Raw genomic sequence first — 19,923 nt, forward strand, 5'->3', positions numbered from 1 at the left:
CACATGCCAACCTTTTAATTATATATAATACAATGAATGGCAAAATAAAAACCTAAGAATAACCATTTATTTAATGACTTTTATGGTTCATAGTTTTGGTTTGAATTCTGAATTCCATATTCCATGAGTACAATCACATAAGTACAAATTCACATCCCACATTATATTATCATACAGAAAAATTACTTAGCTTGATTATTGCCATAAATTATGCTTGAATTTTTTTGCAGGTATAAAATGAGGAACTGAGAACAGTCACACATTTGGTATTTATTAATTACACATATTATTGATGTACACCAACAGCCACACAAACTCTACTCAGTGAATCCTAGTCAAGTCCTCCACCACCTTCACTAGGTCATCCACCGTCACGTCTTGCTTCATCCCACTGCCTGTGTCCCACTGCAACACACAAGTACACAACTCTATCACTGCCAGCAAGCAGGCCTTTCTAACACACAACTCAACCCACACAAACTCTCTTTCTGGAGTTTCACAAAGCAATCATGCCTAGTTCAGACCTGCCAACTCTCACAATTTTGGTGTGAGGCTCACGATTTTAAGGTCAATCTCACGCCCTCACGCCAAAATAGTTTCTCCTCACGATTTTTTGGGGCCCCAAGATTTTGTTTGTAAAAGTTACAAAACAAGTTTTACGAAAGCTTACAGTAATGAGTTTCCATCAATACTCGAGTCACGTAAAGGAAGCAATTTTGCGTTTTGTAGCATGTGCCGTGCTGATTTTTCTATCTCGCATAGTGGAAGAGGAGACATTGTGAAACATGTCGCTACAAAAAAACACAACTAACACGTGAAGTGTATTGCTTCCAATAAAAAAAAATAATTTTGCTGTGAACAGTGATAATAGTGTTACACGAGCAGAATGTTATTTTACATCTTTTTTAGTTGCGGCCCTGCATGATCACTACACGACAGCGCTAAATTATGTTCAACTAAATTAAATCTTCAACCTATAATTTGTTGAAATAAATTTTGAAGCAGAGACCATGTAACATATGTACAGGTATGTCACTTAAATTTAAAGATTCTCATTTGTTGTATTTTATTTCTAACTTGTATTTATGGGCCTGAAAATTTTTATCGAGGACCTCATGATTTTTTAAATTTGAATGTTGGCAGGTCTGCTAGTTTAAAAGGGAAGAGATACAAACTGTTGATGCCATACTAGTTTCAACAGTTATTGTCCTTATTTTTATATTTAATATTGCACTAGTTTTTATCTTTAATATGGGAATTTTGCCTTTATTAAAGAAGAGATAAAATACTGCAAGATTTTCAAGTGTTTTCTATTATCAGTATTATTGCTTTCATGATGATGATGAATTGAGGATGGATGATTATTGATTGATGAAAAATAATGGATGATTGATGAAAGATTGACCAATGATTGATGATAATTATGATAATAATAATTATAATGATTGATAATGAGTTGTTTTACTCGTTACTGAGTTTCGTGAGTACAGGAACACCACGGTGATGACAGCCGTGACGTCCCTGTGCTTGCCAAGGATGGGAGGTGGGGGGGGGGGGGGGGAAGATTCTGTGGTGGTTTGCCATTATTGCTGTTGTAGTCATTCCCAACAATGAATTAAAAACTAAACACAAATAATTTCACAGATATTTGTCATTATTAATTTCAGATAGGTATTCTACTAGATTATATATTACCAGCTTCACATGGATGCATTTAGATTTAATAAGTAAGCACTTATAAGCAGCATATGATATGGTGTAAAGGTAAATTTTGATCTAAATCAATGCCCAATGAAACTAGCATTTAATGGTATAAGGAATGAGAGTCAAAATAGCTTTGCACATAACTCATTATTTTTGAAGAAATTTTGAGAGATAAAAAAAGGTTATTGTGAGCCATTCTTAGAAGAGAGACTTATGTTATCACAGAATTTTCTGAAGACCTTTTTAAGACCCACAATTTTGTAACCAATTAATAATTAATTTGATATAAGTCAGCATAAGCCAAGTAAGCACCTATAAAGTGTTTTTTTACGACTTGATTATGAAACATTGAGCTTTCTTTACTATCTTTAAATTTAATATGAATGTCTTATACATATAAACCCTCTGGAAGAAATTCTCTAAATCATGGTGAAAACCACATTAAAATCTATTGTGTATTTTATAAGTAAGCAAACAAACAGACACAGATAGCAACTTTGTTTAATACACTACATATGTATTTTAAAATGCTTTTTATATGCAATATTTTCAAATTAGATACCTAATAGGAAATGGTTATGTCCTATAATCTATTGAAACCACGATGGCATATTTTGATCCACATTGTTTAACAATATAGCTTTATATTTTAAAAAAATGAACAACCTACAGTATTAGCAACAACATTATGGTAACAGGGGATGACAGAATGGAGAGGGAGTGTGATTCACATTGCAATAGCTGGCATGAGAAAGCAGTTCGCAACAGATTTATTTTCAATTCAGTTTGGAAGTTAATTTTAATTTTATGAATACTGGTGCAGTATTATTACATTTTTGTAGCATTTTATTCTATAATAATTTTTTTATCAATTGTGTGTGTGTACGTACGTGTGTGTGTGTGTCTATATATATATATATATATATATATATATATATATATATATATATTAGGGGTGTGCGGGAATAGGTTTTTGTACTGCGGGAAATTTTCGGGAAAAATAAATTATTCCCGCGGGAAACGGGACGGGATCGGGAAAATAAAATAAAAAGGCAAATTTTTAATTATAATATGAGAAGATGGCCATTTAAACGTTTCTTGCAAAGTTAGTTTTTTTTTTTGCTGCTATTTCTTTTGACTGCTTCACTTGCCCTTTCTTCAGCGGCGACTTCATATTTTTTAGCATCCTCAAATTATTTTTTTATAGCCAGACGTGTTACCATGCTCGCATCTCAAAAAAATTTTCACGACACACTTTGCCAGGGATTTACTGTCTGTCAGACGTTCAAAATACTTCCAAACACTTTTAGGTTTACAAGTAACAAGCTGATCGGTTGCAACATCCATTATTTTTAGGCTGCTAGTTTTTTAATATACAACGGCATCAAAAATAGGAACAGATACTTTGCCCAAGCCGTAATAACGTAACGTCAGCCGAAAAAGCCTGCCAAACTAAACAGTAAACAACTATTTTTTTCTCCCAAAGCAAAATCATAGATGTTTAGATACTTGTGAGCAGTGGTGTAAAACTACGTGATTTCATATTTTTCAAAGTGCCAATACAGTTCTCTACATCGCCACTGCTATCAAGTAATGAGAACGGTTACGCTTCGTTATGAAACGCAAGTCTAGTATTTCTTATATCTTTGGCAAAAAGGTTGGATTGCGCGTGTGTTTTGTATGTGTCTATGGACACACAGTGGTTTTAGGTTAAGTATTCGATGGTGACGGCAATAACGTTTTATAACTGACTATTCACGTATCTTGAAAATTTGTACCCTTGAAGAAATATATTTATGAACGCATACAATATTTAAGGTACTCCATGTACGTTTTTTATATTCCAATTAGATATGTGTAAACGATTATCATAATTCACTGCACACCACAGCTGTCGCTACGATCGGCATAAGTTTAAAAGATGTTTTGCGTTTAAATAGTATGGAAACCCTTCAAAAATGTACGAATCCATAATAAATATTGTTGTAAAAACAGTTTGAATTGATAGAAAACATTTTCACATGATTAGTAAACATTTGTAAATTTTTAAACAATTTCCCGAAAAATTCGCGAGTAATAAAATTCCCGCCCGGCATTTCGGGAAGCCTATTTTCCCGACTTTTTTCCCGAAGCGTCGGGATCCCGCACACCCCTAATATATATATATAAATTAATAATGACACTACAACAGTAATGAACTTGAAAATGCACATCTATAGATCAAACACACACACACAATGTTAATGTATCCTTTTGTGAGCAATTAATGAAAAAATTGATTCCCAAGTACTTCACCAACATTTCGTCATAAAACAGACACCAAAGCATTTACCAACTGCTTCTTAAATGACCAAGTTTCACTCCATTTCAACGTTTCCATTATAATGATAACAATAAATTTAATTTTCATTGGAAAAAGTTGCCTTCTCTGAGGTATTCAAGATAGAGATCAGGCAACTATGAAAACTGGCAAGAATGTCGTTATCGAACGCAGAAGAATTGCAACAGGTAACATTTGAAAGGCACTATGTGCCATTTGATAATTCTTCCTTTTTCCTGGAGTTATCAACAGTGTGCTGTACAAGCATGTGTTGCTTAAGCCATAAGTGTACACTTTGAAGCTTAAAAGACATACAGTCAAACCTCTATCTATCTATCGTTTTTCAGGGGACCAACAAAAAAATTCAGTAGATGCGGACATTCAATAGATGTGGACTTCACTCTAAGAATTTTTAAAAAATATTTCAACCTCAAAATTAGTGTCAGAAATATATCAGTTACTTGTCATTAAAGTTAATCAGTTGAAAAATAAATAAAAATGGAAGTATTTTACTTAATTCAATTTACACTTGCAAAAAAAAAAACATACGCACAATAAATCTACATGGAAATTAAAGTCTTTTTCAATATCCTGAAGTCTGAAATATGTTTACTCATGTCATCAAATGTAGAGCTGTACTGAAGAAGCCGATTTTGCCAATATTTAGTTGAATCAGCATTTCTTCCGACTTCCAATACGCTTGTTAATTTTCGGCCGATATTACTGAAAAACGAGAGAGACTGCCATAACCTAAAAATCCACGATTACCCTTTTCACTTTTCGTAGTAGTACTGAATTCTTTCAGATCGCATTATTTCTTCGCAACATGTGCCAAACGTACATATAAAAATTTAACATCCTTTTTTTCAATATTGTTCTTTAATTTTAATGTCATAGATAAATACATTACCGTCACAGTAAATATACATCTCGGTTGTTACGGTAACTGTAGTGCAAATGTGGTAGCTATCGTGCTTCTGTAGTAATTATGGTATCGACAAAGAATCTTTAGTTATTTTTATGGTAATTATCTTAGGATAACAATTGGGTTTGTACTTTAGTTATGGTACATCATCCATATTTCTTCGTAAGTTGTTGTTCATTTGTCTTTTCTTCATATTTACGTGCTCCTTTACTTGACTGCAGATTTAAGGTGATTTTTACTACTGTACACTATCGTTACTGTTTTTATGACGGTTTCTTTCTAAGAAATGGTTATTTCTTCAAAATATTTATGGTTAAACGATCATCTATTATAATTTATAGTGACGGGACCACATATTTTGTACGATCAATGCGGACAAAACGATAATTCGAACATCAGTACAAGCGGACTTTTTTAACCTTAGTTGTATGGCAATTTTGCCGGGACCGTAGAAAGTATACAATAAACACGAACAATCGATACATGCGAGTTCGATAGATAGAGGTTTGACTGTATATCTTTTGATGTGCAGTAGAAGTCGACTGTTTACCTGAAGTCCCACTGAGACTTCCTTCATCTTCTCGTGAGACAGGTCCAGAAGGCTCTCGACAAGGTCTCCGTCGACGAAGCCCTCACTGACATCGGTCCTAATGTCAGTGGTAAAGCTGCGCCACACTGAATGGTCTATTTTTCCAACCGACTTGATGACGTGTGTCAACTTCTCTTCTAGCTCGTGCAGGAAGTCAAAAAACTCCGAAGGAATCTGTGTCACCAGTCCTGGAAACCCACCACAATAGTATGAATATGCTTCGGAAGGTTGCATTAACACAAAACTTGAAACTAGAGTAAATAGTTAGCTGAAATACAAATCATACTTATTTCTCTCTTCACTTCCTACGTTAAACCACTTGACCTTTCGTTTGCAATCACATAACATATAGTAGCCTTTTTTCCTTCCAAAATGTAAACTATATGAAAATCGGCAATTTTGATCTCCAACATATTACACAACAAAGTATTATTTGTGACATTATTACAGTGATGGGTCAGTCCCTGTTATCGGCAAAGTAACTGGCACTGAGAACCATACTAAATATAATCCCGGTACCACGATATTACATCCAAACCTTTCAGCAGTGAAAATACAGTAGAATGCCCGGTGTTAAATGCTATAACATACTGTTGTAGGGGGATGTATATTTCGGACAACCCACACACAGGCATCTTTCTAACTTCCATTTCAGCCCCTTGTGACACATTAAAGAAAGGTTCACAAATATTGGAAAACTGTAGTGGCAATTTATCTCCCTTTTCCTCCCTTAGCCTCATTAGGAAAGATAGCGCTGCCTAACAGGCAAAATGTGTCCAACGTAAACAAGAGTTCTTAGTGCACAAGAGATCTCAACTCTCTATTTGTCCCTCTTTTCAATTGGAGACAGGGCTGATCATTTAAACTAAAAGTAGACATGTGGAGAATATCAAGCTCAATATATGTACTTATAAAAATCTTAAAATTCCAAATAAACTACCATGATTTTCAGTTGTCTACTACTCATGAACTGTAGGTGTTTGTTACCACTTCTGTAGCTCTACGTCACTTCTTATTCAAACAACAAATAACGACTGTATTCCCTATTTTAACAGACCTTTGTTAACTTGAGAGTTACATCCTTTACCCATTATAATAACCAACTTGCAATGGTTCTGGTGTGCTGCTACTACTGTTATAAGGATTTTTAATATTTTGTTTTTAACTTCCTTAATCTCTTGTGAACAGATATTTTTATTTTTCCTAGCAATTTTCTACATGCCTAAATTAAATATTGACTAAGAACTATTTTCTTTACCTAACCTAATATGTATTCCTAGATTTTTCAGCACCACAGGATGTAGGTTGTCAGCTACTGTAGCCATCAAGTGAGACATTAAGTACCTGTGCTGCCTAGAGACTAGGTGACTTGCTTTTGGTGAAATGATGTAGCAGGGCACTTAGAAGTCATATTGAACAAGTAAACACACTATCTATCAGGAAATACTGTATCTTTGATGGGGGTTAACCTAGAACTTAGAATGGAGAACTGAGAACCGATTTATAAGAACTCTAACCAAACCAACAACCGGTGAAAAAGTTGAACCGACATATCACTACAGTATATTAAAAACAGCCCTAACAGAATTTTATGTTTAAATTTCTCATCAAAGAAATATGCTCTCAGAGATTAAATACATACTATAGTATTAACAATCTTTATACTTGCACTTTAACATGATCTATCAAACATGACACCAAACCTCTAGATAAACACCTCAGTGGCTGGATGATAAGTAATTAATATACATTGCTAGGAAAAAATAAAAATATCTGTTCACAAGAGATTAAGGAAGTTAAAAGCAAAATATTAAAAATTCTTATAACAGTAGTAGCAGCACACCAGAACCATTGCAAGTTGTGAGGTATAACTGAAAAGGTAAAACCAGCTTTAAATGGCAGTGTGTTACAGGCTGGCTTTTTTTTTATTGTAGCAACATTGCCTGCAGAAATGATGGTCAATGGTTAAGCCTGTGCAAATATTAAATTTTCAGATATGAATACGAATAATAAACTATTTAAATTCAATTCAACTTCGAATAATAACACTTTGCTGACAAATACCTGCCATAGTATACCTCATATCATGAGTAGAGGTGGGTTGTTACAGCAATTTTCGGTATCTGTTCCAACCTGATACTGATACAGTAATGTACCTAGTTACAAGTATCTGATACTTTTGTATCAGAGCAGTAGCGGTCTCAGGAAGCGACAAGGTATCAGCATTCTCGTTACAGGGTACATATCCTCCGTGCCGTCATCACCAGCGTAAAAAGGTATCGGTGTCTGATACATTATTTATCACGCCCGGTAATTCTCTACCTCTGTTACTCTTATGCCCGCCTGATACAGCCAGTATCAATCAGTTCAACATTCACTGCAGTTCGTCCTGGCCGTGTATTAATTACCACCATGTACATTGTTGCCTGCTGTCATGCTTTGTAGTTAGTATCTTTATAGTGAAATAAGGAATGGATAAGTGCAGGAAAAAGACTTCATTTGTGTGGAATTTTTTTACGGAAAATAATGAGTTTGCTAATTGTAATTTGTGTAAACAAAAACTGAGTTATAAATTATCATCGACTAATCTGAAGAAACATTTGAAACGTAAACATTGATATAGTATGCTCACTAATGTACGTATCTGTTTTTTTATTTTTAATTTTTGATAAAATCGTAATCTTTTAATGTATGAAAACACTAGTTACTAATTGTTTTCGGAAAAAAAAGTCCTAATGTTGATTACATCTGTTATTAGTGTCAACTGAGAATTTATTTGCATTTTCATAGCTGTTAGGTGCACAAATATAAATATTATATCTTGTATTAATGTACTTTTTAATATTAAAATTTCATTGGTTTTATTATTGAACGAGACTGTGCACGCACTGCGCACTGAGCGTACTTTATGTGGGACAATAACCAAACGACTCGTAACAATTTCGCTTTGCGCCTTTCCTTCAACGCCTTCCCCTGCGCTTCCTCCCCTACATTATTTCCCTTCTTTATCCCTTATTCGTCATTCCTGCTCCCTCCCCTTTCACAAGCTCCGCCCAAGTGACCGTCATCTGCGATCGGGTTCTGCGCACATTGGCCGTGGTGTTGTTCCAGGCGAATTCTAAACTGATACTAAAGTACTTGATACTTTTCAAGTGTACTCGTTTGCCGTTACTGATACAGGCGCGTATCAGTGCTAAAGTATCAGGTTGATACTTTTCGACCCACCTCTACTCATGAGTTTTCTCATATATGTATCAATGTCCATTGATGAGATTAAGTCATTTGTGCGATGTAAATACATTTTTTTGATGTTTACTGGGACTTCATAATAAAAAAATAAACAATATGCAACATTTTAAACATGCAACAAGTATTAAAAATTTTTTTCCGCTGTTTCTCTAAACAGTAATGGAAAAAAAATCACGTAAACAATTCAAAAAACAGCATATTAGTCATTTCAAACTTGAAAATAAATTATTATTTGCATTATTTTTATCACATGCACGAGAAGTGGGGGAAAATAAAAGTCCAACAAACGTGGATTAAAACACAACAAAACTAGGACACTCCATTAAGATGGGCATTAAAAGAAGTAATTGTCATAGTTTCAACAACATATAAATAGATAGTCACCATGTAATACAGAAGCAGCTTACAGGCTGCTTATATCTATGACGAAACAAGATGCAACAATAAATTAGCAAAAATTGTTTTTATAATATTGCTGAACTAAAAAAAAATTTACCTGGCTGCTGTTAACAATGAAAACTTGTGAATAACTAGGGATTAACTATGTATGTATATGTATATATATATATATGCTCATTCAATCACTAATTTGGAAATTAAAAAAAATAATGGATTTCACAGTACTTTGTGGTTCGCAAAAATTTTCTGGATCAATAAGTAGAGTATAAAATTGTGGAAAATAAGGTGAATAGGAACTTCTGATTAAAGGTTGGTAGGTTGGTTAGGTTAAGTTAGGTTAGCTTCATAATTAAAAAGAATTAATTCATAACTTAAATATTTTAACAAATATTTTATATACAATCATTGTAGCTGATTTAACCAAACTTTCATTTGAGTAATATTGGTATAATTTCCTGAAGTTGTTATATGATGCGAACAAAATATTTTTAGTGGGCTTCTAATTCTCATTCTTACTATTTGAATTCAATATTAGTATTTGTGAATAATTTGATATTCGCACTGGATTCAAACAAAAAAACTGATATTGGCACAGGCCCTGTGATGGTACATTGTGAACTCAGAACTTTTAGCTTGTAGGCACGTAAGCGATTACCAATTGCGCCACTAACTGTTCCGAACAGCACACAACCAGTCATCGGCACTGTCGTCTCGCCCAGGTGCTGCATCACTAGCGAGCCGTGGCGAAACACATTCACCATGTCGCCGAGGTGAAAGTCTGCCACTATTTGCATCTGTTGTCTCTCCTCGTCCGTGGGCGCTGCACTGCAACAACAGGGCGAGGAATTAATAAGTATGTGCAGTTACAAGAATGTTGAAAATAATTATTGGAATGAAAATAACATTCTCTGAAAGATAAACAAATAAAGAGCATAATATTTTAGAGACATATACCATGTATAGTGTTTAATATGGTCATATAATGTGAGGTACGGTTTTCATAAATTCTATATTGAAAAATTATTCAAAAATAAATAATAGTAATGGACCAATCTAATCCGCAGTTCCTCAAATACCACCAAAACTCAGTATTCAAAAAATTTGATATTCGAAGAGATATTAAAAAAAAAAAAGGAAAAAAAATTTATACATTTAAACACCAGCAACTGTGCAGTTGACAAGGACTACACATTATTAATGCCTACAGAAGCTATCAAAGAAAGGTTTTTTTGCCATCAGTTGCAATGCTCTGAGGTTGTATGAAAAGCATTTCAGGGAACATTTTTGACACAAAAAGAAATAGTTTATATACTGGACAAGTAAATACTAGGAAATAACCCATAAAATCCTCTAACCTTATAATCTATTGTATTTTAAAGATATGCGAGTCAGGGAAACAAGTTGCTACAAAAAATATTGGAGGAAATGTAAATTAAAAAATTCAACACTGACAACAGTCTCAAGTTTACTGACTATTTCTTTTATTTGTATATATCCTTTCACTATTTCCAAGTTGATATAATTTTGATAATGTATAATTATATAATAAAATTAAAATTACTATACATATTGATTCTGAAAATTTAGAGAAACAAACATTTAAAGGGTTAAGTGTTGTTTCATGTTACAAAATCATAGTTAATTTAGAACAAATTCATGTACATATAGCATTGCTGGATTTCACCGCACATCGTAGGAAATCCTCAAGAATGGACAAAAATCCCGCAATGGCGTTTGTCCTCGAAATTGTTTTAAATTAGTCTTCCCCTGTGCAAGAATCATTCAAAGAACCATACTTGATGTTTTTCATTTCTTGTACATTATTTTATTTTTGACTCTTAGACACATAGATATGGATTCCAGGGGTAGATTTGAGTTAACATATGGTATTAAAATTAGAATTTTGGAGTCGAGATAATTGGGTTTCGACTCATTACTAAACACAAAATTATATGGTGAATTGTGATAAAATAGAAAAAAAAAAACTCAGACAAGAATGTCAATACACCATGTAACTCAGAAATACATGAAATTATTCAGCATTTTAATTAAAACTTACTCAAATCACAAAAACCTTATATTTTAATACACTAAATTCAATGAATGTAACTTATTTAGCATTAAGTTTGTACCAATATGTATGTACTTAGGAAAAAGTAAATTTAACTGTCACCCCCCTGAAACTATTATTACTAAATCATTTTCATATTAGTACAGTGCTGGTACATTTTTTTTAAACACACGAATACATGCCCATCTATTTTTAATGTTCTGAGGAATTCTGTCATAAACCTGCTTGTTACAAATTATTATACTGTGAAAGTGCATCATGTATGAATCACAATTACAGTGTTGGTGGTATAAGTAATATGAAACATTTAAGTGTCATATTTGTTCAATAATATGCAGTATTTATAAATAAGCAGAATTAGAAAAATAAATAAAAACAATAACATGTAATTGGCTTAAAAAAAAAACTCTTGTCTCTATATATCACTAATAAATTAATCTGTACTGGGTCACTCACAGGTAAGAATCTAAAGCTTGAGAGTAGGTCTGTGTGAATATTCAAATTTTTGAATTCATATTTCATTTCATTCATTCATAATTCATATTTGATTTATCCTTTAATACTAATGCATCGAAATAACTGATATTTGACATAGCATACCTTATGAGTTTGTTGTATACCGATGTTCACTGTTGAAGTTATGTCATTTGTGCAATAGAAATACCCTTATTTGATGTTTTAATGGGTCTTCATAATTGAAAACATGATTAGTGTCATTTAAAACTTGAAAACTAAATATTATTAACATTTGTTTAATCACATATGCAAGTAGTGGGAAAAATTAATATGGACTACAATACTACAAAACACTGACACTCCACTGCGATGGCCATAGTGAACACCATAGTTTCAAAGGCATATAAATTGATAGTCAAAATCGATCGAACACTATACGACACAACAGCAGTTTACATGCTATGTATCTATGACAAAATAGACGTTGCGACCAGTGGCGTCTCGTCAGGGCAAGCAAGGCAAGCAGTGCTTGCCCAGGCAGTTTCCAGACATTGTATTTTTTAAATAAATATTTTATTCAGAATAGTATTTTACTTTGGCTCGTGCCGTTAGGTGTATGTACTTTTTACACTATCTTCTTGGGACCCAGTACTGTGCGCTGTGCGCTATAAGAAAAGAACTCGACACACAAAACATGCTGTTTTAGAAGCGTTGCTAGGTTTAGAAGCGCTGGTAGGACCGCTTTCAGCAGGAAGGCTGCCACAGTAGTTTCCTTTCGGAAGGGAGGGGGGGGGGGGGGGGTGGCATGGTACAAAGGTTCAGGGAGGGGATTGGCTGTAAAAACACGTGGTAGAAGCTACGAAGGTAGCGCTTTCTTGCCGAACTGAAGCGAACATGGCCGAAGCAGACGGTGGAATTCTTCCGCCGACTGCTTCGGCTATGTCCGCTAAAGTTCGGCAGGGCAGGTGGCGAGGTCGCGTTTCAGTCGGCGGTCGTCTCTCGGGGCGCGCGCATCTCTCTCGCGGGCTGTTGGCTGGCAGTGCGTGGGGGATTTGTGGGCGTACGGGAGGCGGCCTAGCAATGCCAACTGCTACCGACCGCGTCCCGCGGGTGGCGGATACGGGATCCCAGCTTGAGAGTTGCAATCTCTCTGGGGTGACTGTGAATAACCAATAGCAGTCCGCGGACTAATGGCCTGCCTGTGGAGTCGTTATTACAGCTATCGGGGTGAAAGGTAGCTTGAATGCAGCTCGGCGCGTGGCAGAAAGCAGTTCCGTCGGCGAAGGCACCGCAGGGGAGCTCGATGTGCCCTGGATGCGAAGTGTAGACGAACTGCGGGCTGGAAATTGCGGAGCTGTGAACTGCCGCGCGCGCAACGGAACTGAACAGCATCGTAACTCTGAAGGAAGAGATGGCGGAGCCTTCAAGTTGGGGCCCTGTTGGAGCCAGTGGTAGCCTGGGCGGCGCGACCTTCAACCGTCCCGGGATTTTGGAGAACAAGAGGGTCCGACTCGCAAGATACTTAATTTGCCTGAACGACTTACCCCCACCCTGGCTTGAAAGGTTGTTGGCTGTTGACTGGAAGAATGAAGATGAAGATGGCGCAATGTCAGGCTGCCTTTCGCCCCGTGCGCCCACAGTTCGAGCCGGTTTACTGGCTCGTCTGCCCACATCTGGTTTAACTGTGGCTGCCTGGGCAGCTGGGCTGGGCTCACGAGTGAAGTTGCCCGCCCCTGGTTAATAATAACCCAGGAGTACCCAACATTTAAATGCGGGTCGCAAGGCCCAAGCACCCAACTCCAGCATGGTTGATTTTTCAGCCCCTCCAACTCTTCTTACCTGGACCCTTCTTCCCTCTTGTCCAGTAGTTACCTGCTTGCTTAATGCATGTTAATTGATCCCCGCATGGTTAAAAACCCGCATGGTAGAGTGTATAGGCTTCAGCCTGAGACACACTTAGGTCCTCCCTGGACCCTCCCCTTACACACTTAGAATAATTTAGGCTAGGAAAAAAAATCGTGGCGTTTCAGGAATGATTGACGTGCCAGTTTCTTGGTACACGCACCAGTTAACAGAGTTTCTGATCAACGTATGAAGATAATTTCTTTTGTGTTGGTACGAAAAATACCAAGATTTAATTTTTACTATTATAGTACATTTTTATGAGGTTCTTCTCTTTATTTTAAGTACTTACTTTGCCATGTGTTGTCTGTTTATATATTTTGTACCAGATATCGATGATACTACACTCCCACTTAGTATATAAGTAATGTAGAGTAGGTATTTTACTATCAGAATAATGTAAGTGAAACATTATTTTTTTAAAAATAATTTATTTTTAAAAAATGTCAATTTTTCTACCTGTGGAATAGTCAATGTTCAGTTAAGAAAACTACTTAAATAGCACCATTTTTAACCTTGAAATCCATATTTTCCCGGGAGAGGGCCCCCGGACCTCCCCCCCCCCCCCCCCCAATGTTTTGATGTGAACGGAATTGTTGCTTCCCCTCATGTAAACCTCACACCTCGCCACTGGTTGCGACTCATAAACAAAATAAAAAAAATTAAGGATGGGTTAGTTCCATATTTCTTCAATTCAGATTCCAAAATATTCCTAGATTATAGGTTAATTCCAATTCTAATTAACAATCTTACTTTCTTTCTGAATAAAATTATAGATATTTAAGCAGAAGGTTAACTAATAATAATAATAATAATAATAATAATAATAATAATAATAAACCCATACAAACACTTAAAAGAAGTCTAAATATACGTACATTTTCTGAAAAAATAACATTTGAAAAGCTTGAAAGTACAGCGAAATACACAATTAACACTGATCAAAATCCATGATATTGTGTTCTTGTGAAATTCCTCTCTCCTGCCATGATCTTTAAAGAGTCCTGATAGTTGTATTTCAATTGTTTACATCCGTGAACATTTACACTGAAATTAAAACACAAACTGATCATGAGATATTTTCTGATTATTGTGATTCAAATTCACAATAGATTTAATAATAAAGCAACCTATGAAGGTAACAACAAATTATATCTCAACACAAACATGAAATCTGTGCATTTAGTGAAAAAAATTTGTTTACACACGGGAAGCAACATGTTATGCACAAAAATAATTAAATTGTATTAAGTGAAAAATATTTACGTAAAAGTATCAAAAATACAACATGAAATTAGCTGATATGCAAAAGATTAAAAAAATTAAAATCACATGTGTTGGAAGTGAAACATAATTTTAACATGTGAAGAGAAAAGTTACGTTAATTAGTGATGCACCGATTATACTTTGCCGATCACGATTACCGATTATCGATTATTACACTAATAATTGCAATTACCGATTACGATTATCAGTTTTTGCGTAAAATTGAAATAAAAAACAAAGTCTTTTACTAAATATTCCTACTTGAACGCCGTTCTGTTTTTACTTGTCGTTTAACATCTTCAAACATAGATGGTATAACTACAGTACTCAAATGTTTCCTGGAAAAAGTTCATACTTTGGTACTGCTTTCTCCATTAGTAGCTTAAACCCTTTGTTGTTGACAATATCGAGTGGCTGCATGTCAACACAGATCATTTCTGCAACAGTTCGAGTCATTTCTTGTGCTCTTGGATCAGTGGGCAAGTTCTTTATTTTTTTTTGATACCATGGCTGGTAGTGTTGTTTGTGACAGTGCACGTTTTTCAGGTGGTCTAGGAGTGACATCAGGATCTTCTACTTCACTTTCCCAACTTTTATTTATTTTTGCTGAAATCACTTCACTGGAATGAAATTTTTTTGCGTGGTTCCACATGTTTGTAGTTGTGTACGACTTCCGGTTCCCGCAAATGCCTCGTGAGATGAGTGTTCCACATATTAAGCATTTTGCTTTAGATTCACTTATTAAATCCATGGAGAAAAATTTCCATATGTCACTTTTCGATCTTGAAGACGTCATTATGTTGATCAACAATCAAAATACAAAGTTAAACTACAATGTGTTTACATTAATGGCCATTGTCTACGAAACAAAAACTGCAGTATTCAATATTCATGACTTAATATTGCAGTGTTGCCAACTTCAATTCTGATCGTCACTTGTGCAAACATTATGGTTGCAATTTTGTATTTTATTTTAGTAACTCCCGTTAATGACTAAAAAGAACTAAAATAAAAAAAATGCCAAATAATCACCATTTCAGTGGAATGTGAACCGATGGCGCTATTGTGTATTTGTGCGTGTTGTCCATTCCAACCTCACATCATACATAACAAACATGGCCGACATACGGTACGCAGTGAAAATTAGTTAGGCGCATCGTTTCTACGATACCATGTCCAATTTTTTTTTCCAGACTTACATTTACTAATATAAGTAACATATGCCATATTGTGAATTGTGACAGCTTTAAAAATGCATTAATTTTCTTAACTAAATGTTTTGTACGAAAAAATCACGTGTGTGATTTGACTGTGGCCATGGTAAATATTGTGACAATAATACCATTCACGACGTTTACTTAATAGGATAAATTGTACAGTAAGTAATTGAATTGAAAGGGGTAAATACTGTAAATAGTAATACGGGGCAGTTATGTATGTACGAGCACAATTCACGAAACAAGCAAATATTATTAGGCGAGTGTATCTATGTACACTCAGAGACGTTGACATTCCCTACCTTCCACGGTCATATTCATTAAGAGATTTCAGCCGTTTGTAGTTTCAATTCAAGAACTTATTAAGATTTAAACTTTAAATGTGTTTTCTTTTCTTTCAAGTCATATGGGTTTCAGCAACAAATTTTACAATAATCGGCAATCGGTTATAACCTAACCTGGTAATCGCCGATTACGATTAATCGGCATTGGGTCAATAATCGCAGTTGCCAATTAACCGGCGGCATAATCGGTGCATCACTAACGTTAATGTTGTATTTATGAACTAAAGATGTTATATTGAAATGAGTTTACAATGTTTTCTCCGCAAGTACGGAAATCTATATTTGTTAGTACAGTGATGGATAAATACAGGTGATTACGGTTGTTATTTAACATTAAAAAAATTTACTGTGTTTTTAGTACATTAGTATTAGGCAGGTTCCAGACACATTGTCAGCTTACTGGCCAGAAAATACGCAATCTTGTCAAGAATCAATTTATTTGGATCTATTTTACATCCAAATTATCAACAGTTCTTATGACCTAATATTTAAAAATGATATGATTCCATATATGGTACAATTCCTCCTTAAAGCTTGAGAATTGATGGTTCAGATTGCAGGTAGAATTGGTGGGATTGAAGCACCGAAGAATCACATGCCTATCGCAAAAAAGTGTAAATAATGGTTTTGGATTCCAGATGAAATAAACAAAAATTATTTTTATAATATTGTTGAACTAAAATACAGTTTACCTCGTCGTTGGTAACAACGAAAATGAAAATGTATTAATAACTAGAATTTAAATTTGTAAATAATAGTTCAAGTAATCACTAATTTCAGATATAGCATTTAAAAAAAAAGTTTTTTTTTTTTTTTGTGAAATACGTAGAATTTCATAGTATTTTGCAATTCAGACTATTATCTGTATCATTATGTAGAGTAGCAAGCAGATTTAGGAAAATAAGGCAAATTGATTTGGTTGCTTGGTTGATTGGTTGGTTGGGTTTTGGTTGGTTGGTTGGTTGGTTAATTGGTTGGTAGGTTGGTTTTTTTGGGTTTGGTTGGTTTTGTTGGATTGATTGAGCTGCATAATAAATTAAAAAATCAATTTTATCTATAATAATTTAAATATTTTAACAAAAATTTTTTTACACTAATTTATTGTAGCTGTTTTAACCTAACCTATCTTTCACTTTAGTATTACCTATTAGGCTATTAGTTTCTTTTCCCAGAAGCCACTACACTACACATTTACTTTTTCTTTCCCTATGGTTTTGTTACATGATATTAAAAAATATTTTTTATCGGAATTCTAATTTTCACTCTCACTATTCAAATTCTATATTTGTATTTGAGAATAATTTGGTATTCGCAATCAATTCAAACTAAAAAAAAGTGATATTCGTACAGGTCTGCTTGACAGCCTTGAATGACCTAGAGTGAATGAAAAGGGTGAGAAGATTAAGTTTTTTTTTGTTAATCTGCCCTTACAAGTCATCAGCCCACCGGTATTACAGATCAATGTCACCATATAGTGAGAAAGTGAGATAAAAATTGGTAACAGAAAAACTACAAACACCACTAGCTGGCAGCTGTATGTGTAGAAAGTATTTAGTCCTATAACAAAATATATGGCAGGTAAGAATAAAAACTCAAACATTAGAGTGTACAAAGTTCAGACACATTGTATAATATTCTATTCATGTAAAATAAAAATAAAGAAAGATACAAAAAAAATGTTTTCATAAGCCTAGCATTACATACCTGTCCTTCTGGCAGACAAATAAGTTGCATGAATTTTCTGCTCCTAAAAATGTATCATCATCTAAAATTTCAATGGCAGTCATCCAATTAGGTCCATAGTCTCTTGCAATCTGCAAAAGGCACAGTTAGATGTTGTGAACTTACATTACGTAGTCAATAACACACAGAGGTAACTAAGCATTTGGGTACACACTGAGAAGCCGCACTACTTATTTAGGTTTGTTACATGCCCACCAACAGTTAGGGAACTTATACGGTGGACATCACATACATACAGATACAGAGGACAGTGTAGACACTGCAGGCAGGCAAATACTGCTCACAGGTAGGCACTAAGTGCAAGCCGGTACCACCTGCAGGGAAAGCACTGAACCAGGTGGGCCGGGCGCTACCTGCATATAGGCACCACACACAAGCAGGCACTACCCCCTAACTACCTACAGGCACAACAACGGACAAGTGATAGGACAAATCCTTAGTACACAAATTAAATTAAAACAAGGACAGAAAATACAAATATAAGTTGTTATGACCTAACATAATAGCTAATAAACAACATTATATTAGATAAAATCAACAAAACTGATGGACAAGTGGTTATATTTAAGTTAGAAATTAAGGTAGAGTTATTAATATTAAGAAAGAGATTCATTTGTTCATATTTAAATAAGGCCTGAAAACAAAATTTTATTTTTGTAAAGTAGCACAAAACTTTTTCATGTGCCTATTAGACTATCAAGAAGATGAGTATGTTTACCTAGGTTATTGAAATGATTAATTATTATGTATATAATATTGTTATTATTGTGAAGTGTACAAAGCATAATCTGTAACAGACTGTTAAAATTGAGGAAATCTGAGACTTGTATTGTCTAGGAAATGTTTACAGCTTGTGGAAATATAGCAGTTACGGACAAAGAGTGAATCTAATAGTTTTCGGCGTTCAACGAGGGGCAATGAGAATGGTCATGGGAAATTCTTTAGATTTAAAATTTTAAGTAATTTATTTTGTATGTTTTCTAGTTTGTCACTGTCACTGATCGGAGGGCTAGCAACTGGAAGCCAGACCACCTAGTAGTACTTACAGGCCATAGTCAACTGTCTGCAGCGAAACGGCACCACGTGTTAAGTGTGTAGATTCTGTACTAGTACATATGGAGAGGCTGTTGGAACAAAGTGTCAACTCATAATAAACCCTGTGCAACATCATCACCAGTGAGTGTTTTTATAAACTACTTGCAGTGCAAGTACCCCACAGCAAGACTGCCTGCTCGGCTTCATTTGTGGACACTGTCTTGTCAAATGGAATAATTCCTGCCCCCTGCTACTATCATCAACTAACTGAGAATTTATGTTAGCGAAGTTCTCTTCATGATTTATAATTAATTTATAATCACGATTCTTCTATAATGCATAGGCATTTAAGGTATTTTGTTTGTGCTTAAATATTAATTATTATTATTTTTGGTTAGGTTTTACATAAAGATGAATTTTTTTAATAATTTTTTCTCTATTTTGACTGATCACTTAAAATTGACATGTGTATTAATTACATTTTTACAAATTTGAAGCATATTCTGGATGTGAGGTTGTAACATTCTAGAAGGTTTAAAAAGAAAGGTATGACACACTGTCGCCTGTAAGTTATTTTTTAAGCCTCAAGTATTGCGTTTTAGGAAAACCCAACACGTAGGCGCACAACTGCGCAGCAATGAACTGGAACTTTCGCTGGGCGCTACCTTGCCAGCCAATCAGGATGAGCCATGCTGTGGCGTGA

The 19,923-nt window shown here is 34.8% G+C and overlaps 1 protein-coding gene across 1 annotated transcript in view; it reads right to left on the reverse strand.

Moving 5' to 3' along the window:
* Nucleotides 1-250: 250 nt before the first annotated feature.
* Nucleotides 251-19,923, reverse strand: part of LOC134535693 (DNA damage-binding protein 1) — a 110,120-nt gene continuing 90,447 nt past the window's right edge. Inside the window, exons 18-21 of the mRNA XM_063374891.1 lie at nucleotides 18,147-18,256; nucleotides 9,842-10,011; nucleotides 5,500-5,726; nucleotides 251-405 (exon numbers count right to left, since the gene is read on the reverse strand). Of these exons, the coding sequence (XP_063230961.1) occupies nucleotides 322-405; nucleotides 5,500-5,726; nucleotides 9,842-10,011; nucleotides 18,147-18,256 (591 nt within the window). The 3' untranslated portion in view covers nucleotides 251-321. The remainder of the gene's footprint in view (nucleotides 406-5,499; nucleotides 5,727-9,841; nucleotides 10,012-18,146; nucleotides 18,257-19,923) is intronic.

The sequence above is a fragment of the Bacillus rossius genome, chromosome 1, assembly GCF_032445375.1.
Source record: "Bacillus rossius redtenbacheri isolate Brsri chromosome 1, Brsri_v3, whole genome shotgun sequence".
NCBI lineage: Eukaryota > Metazoa > Arthropoda > Insecta > Phasmatodea > Bacillidae > Bacillus > Bacillus rossius.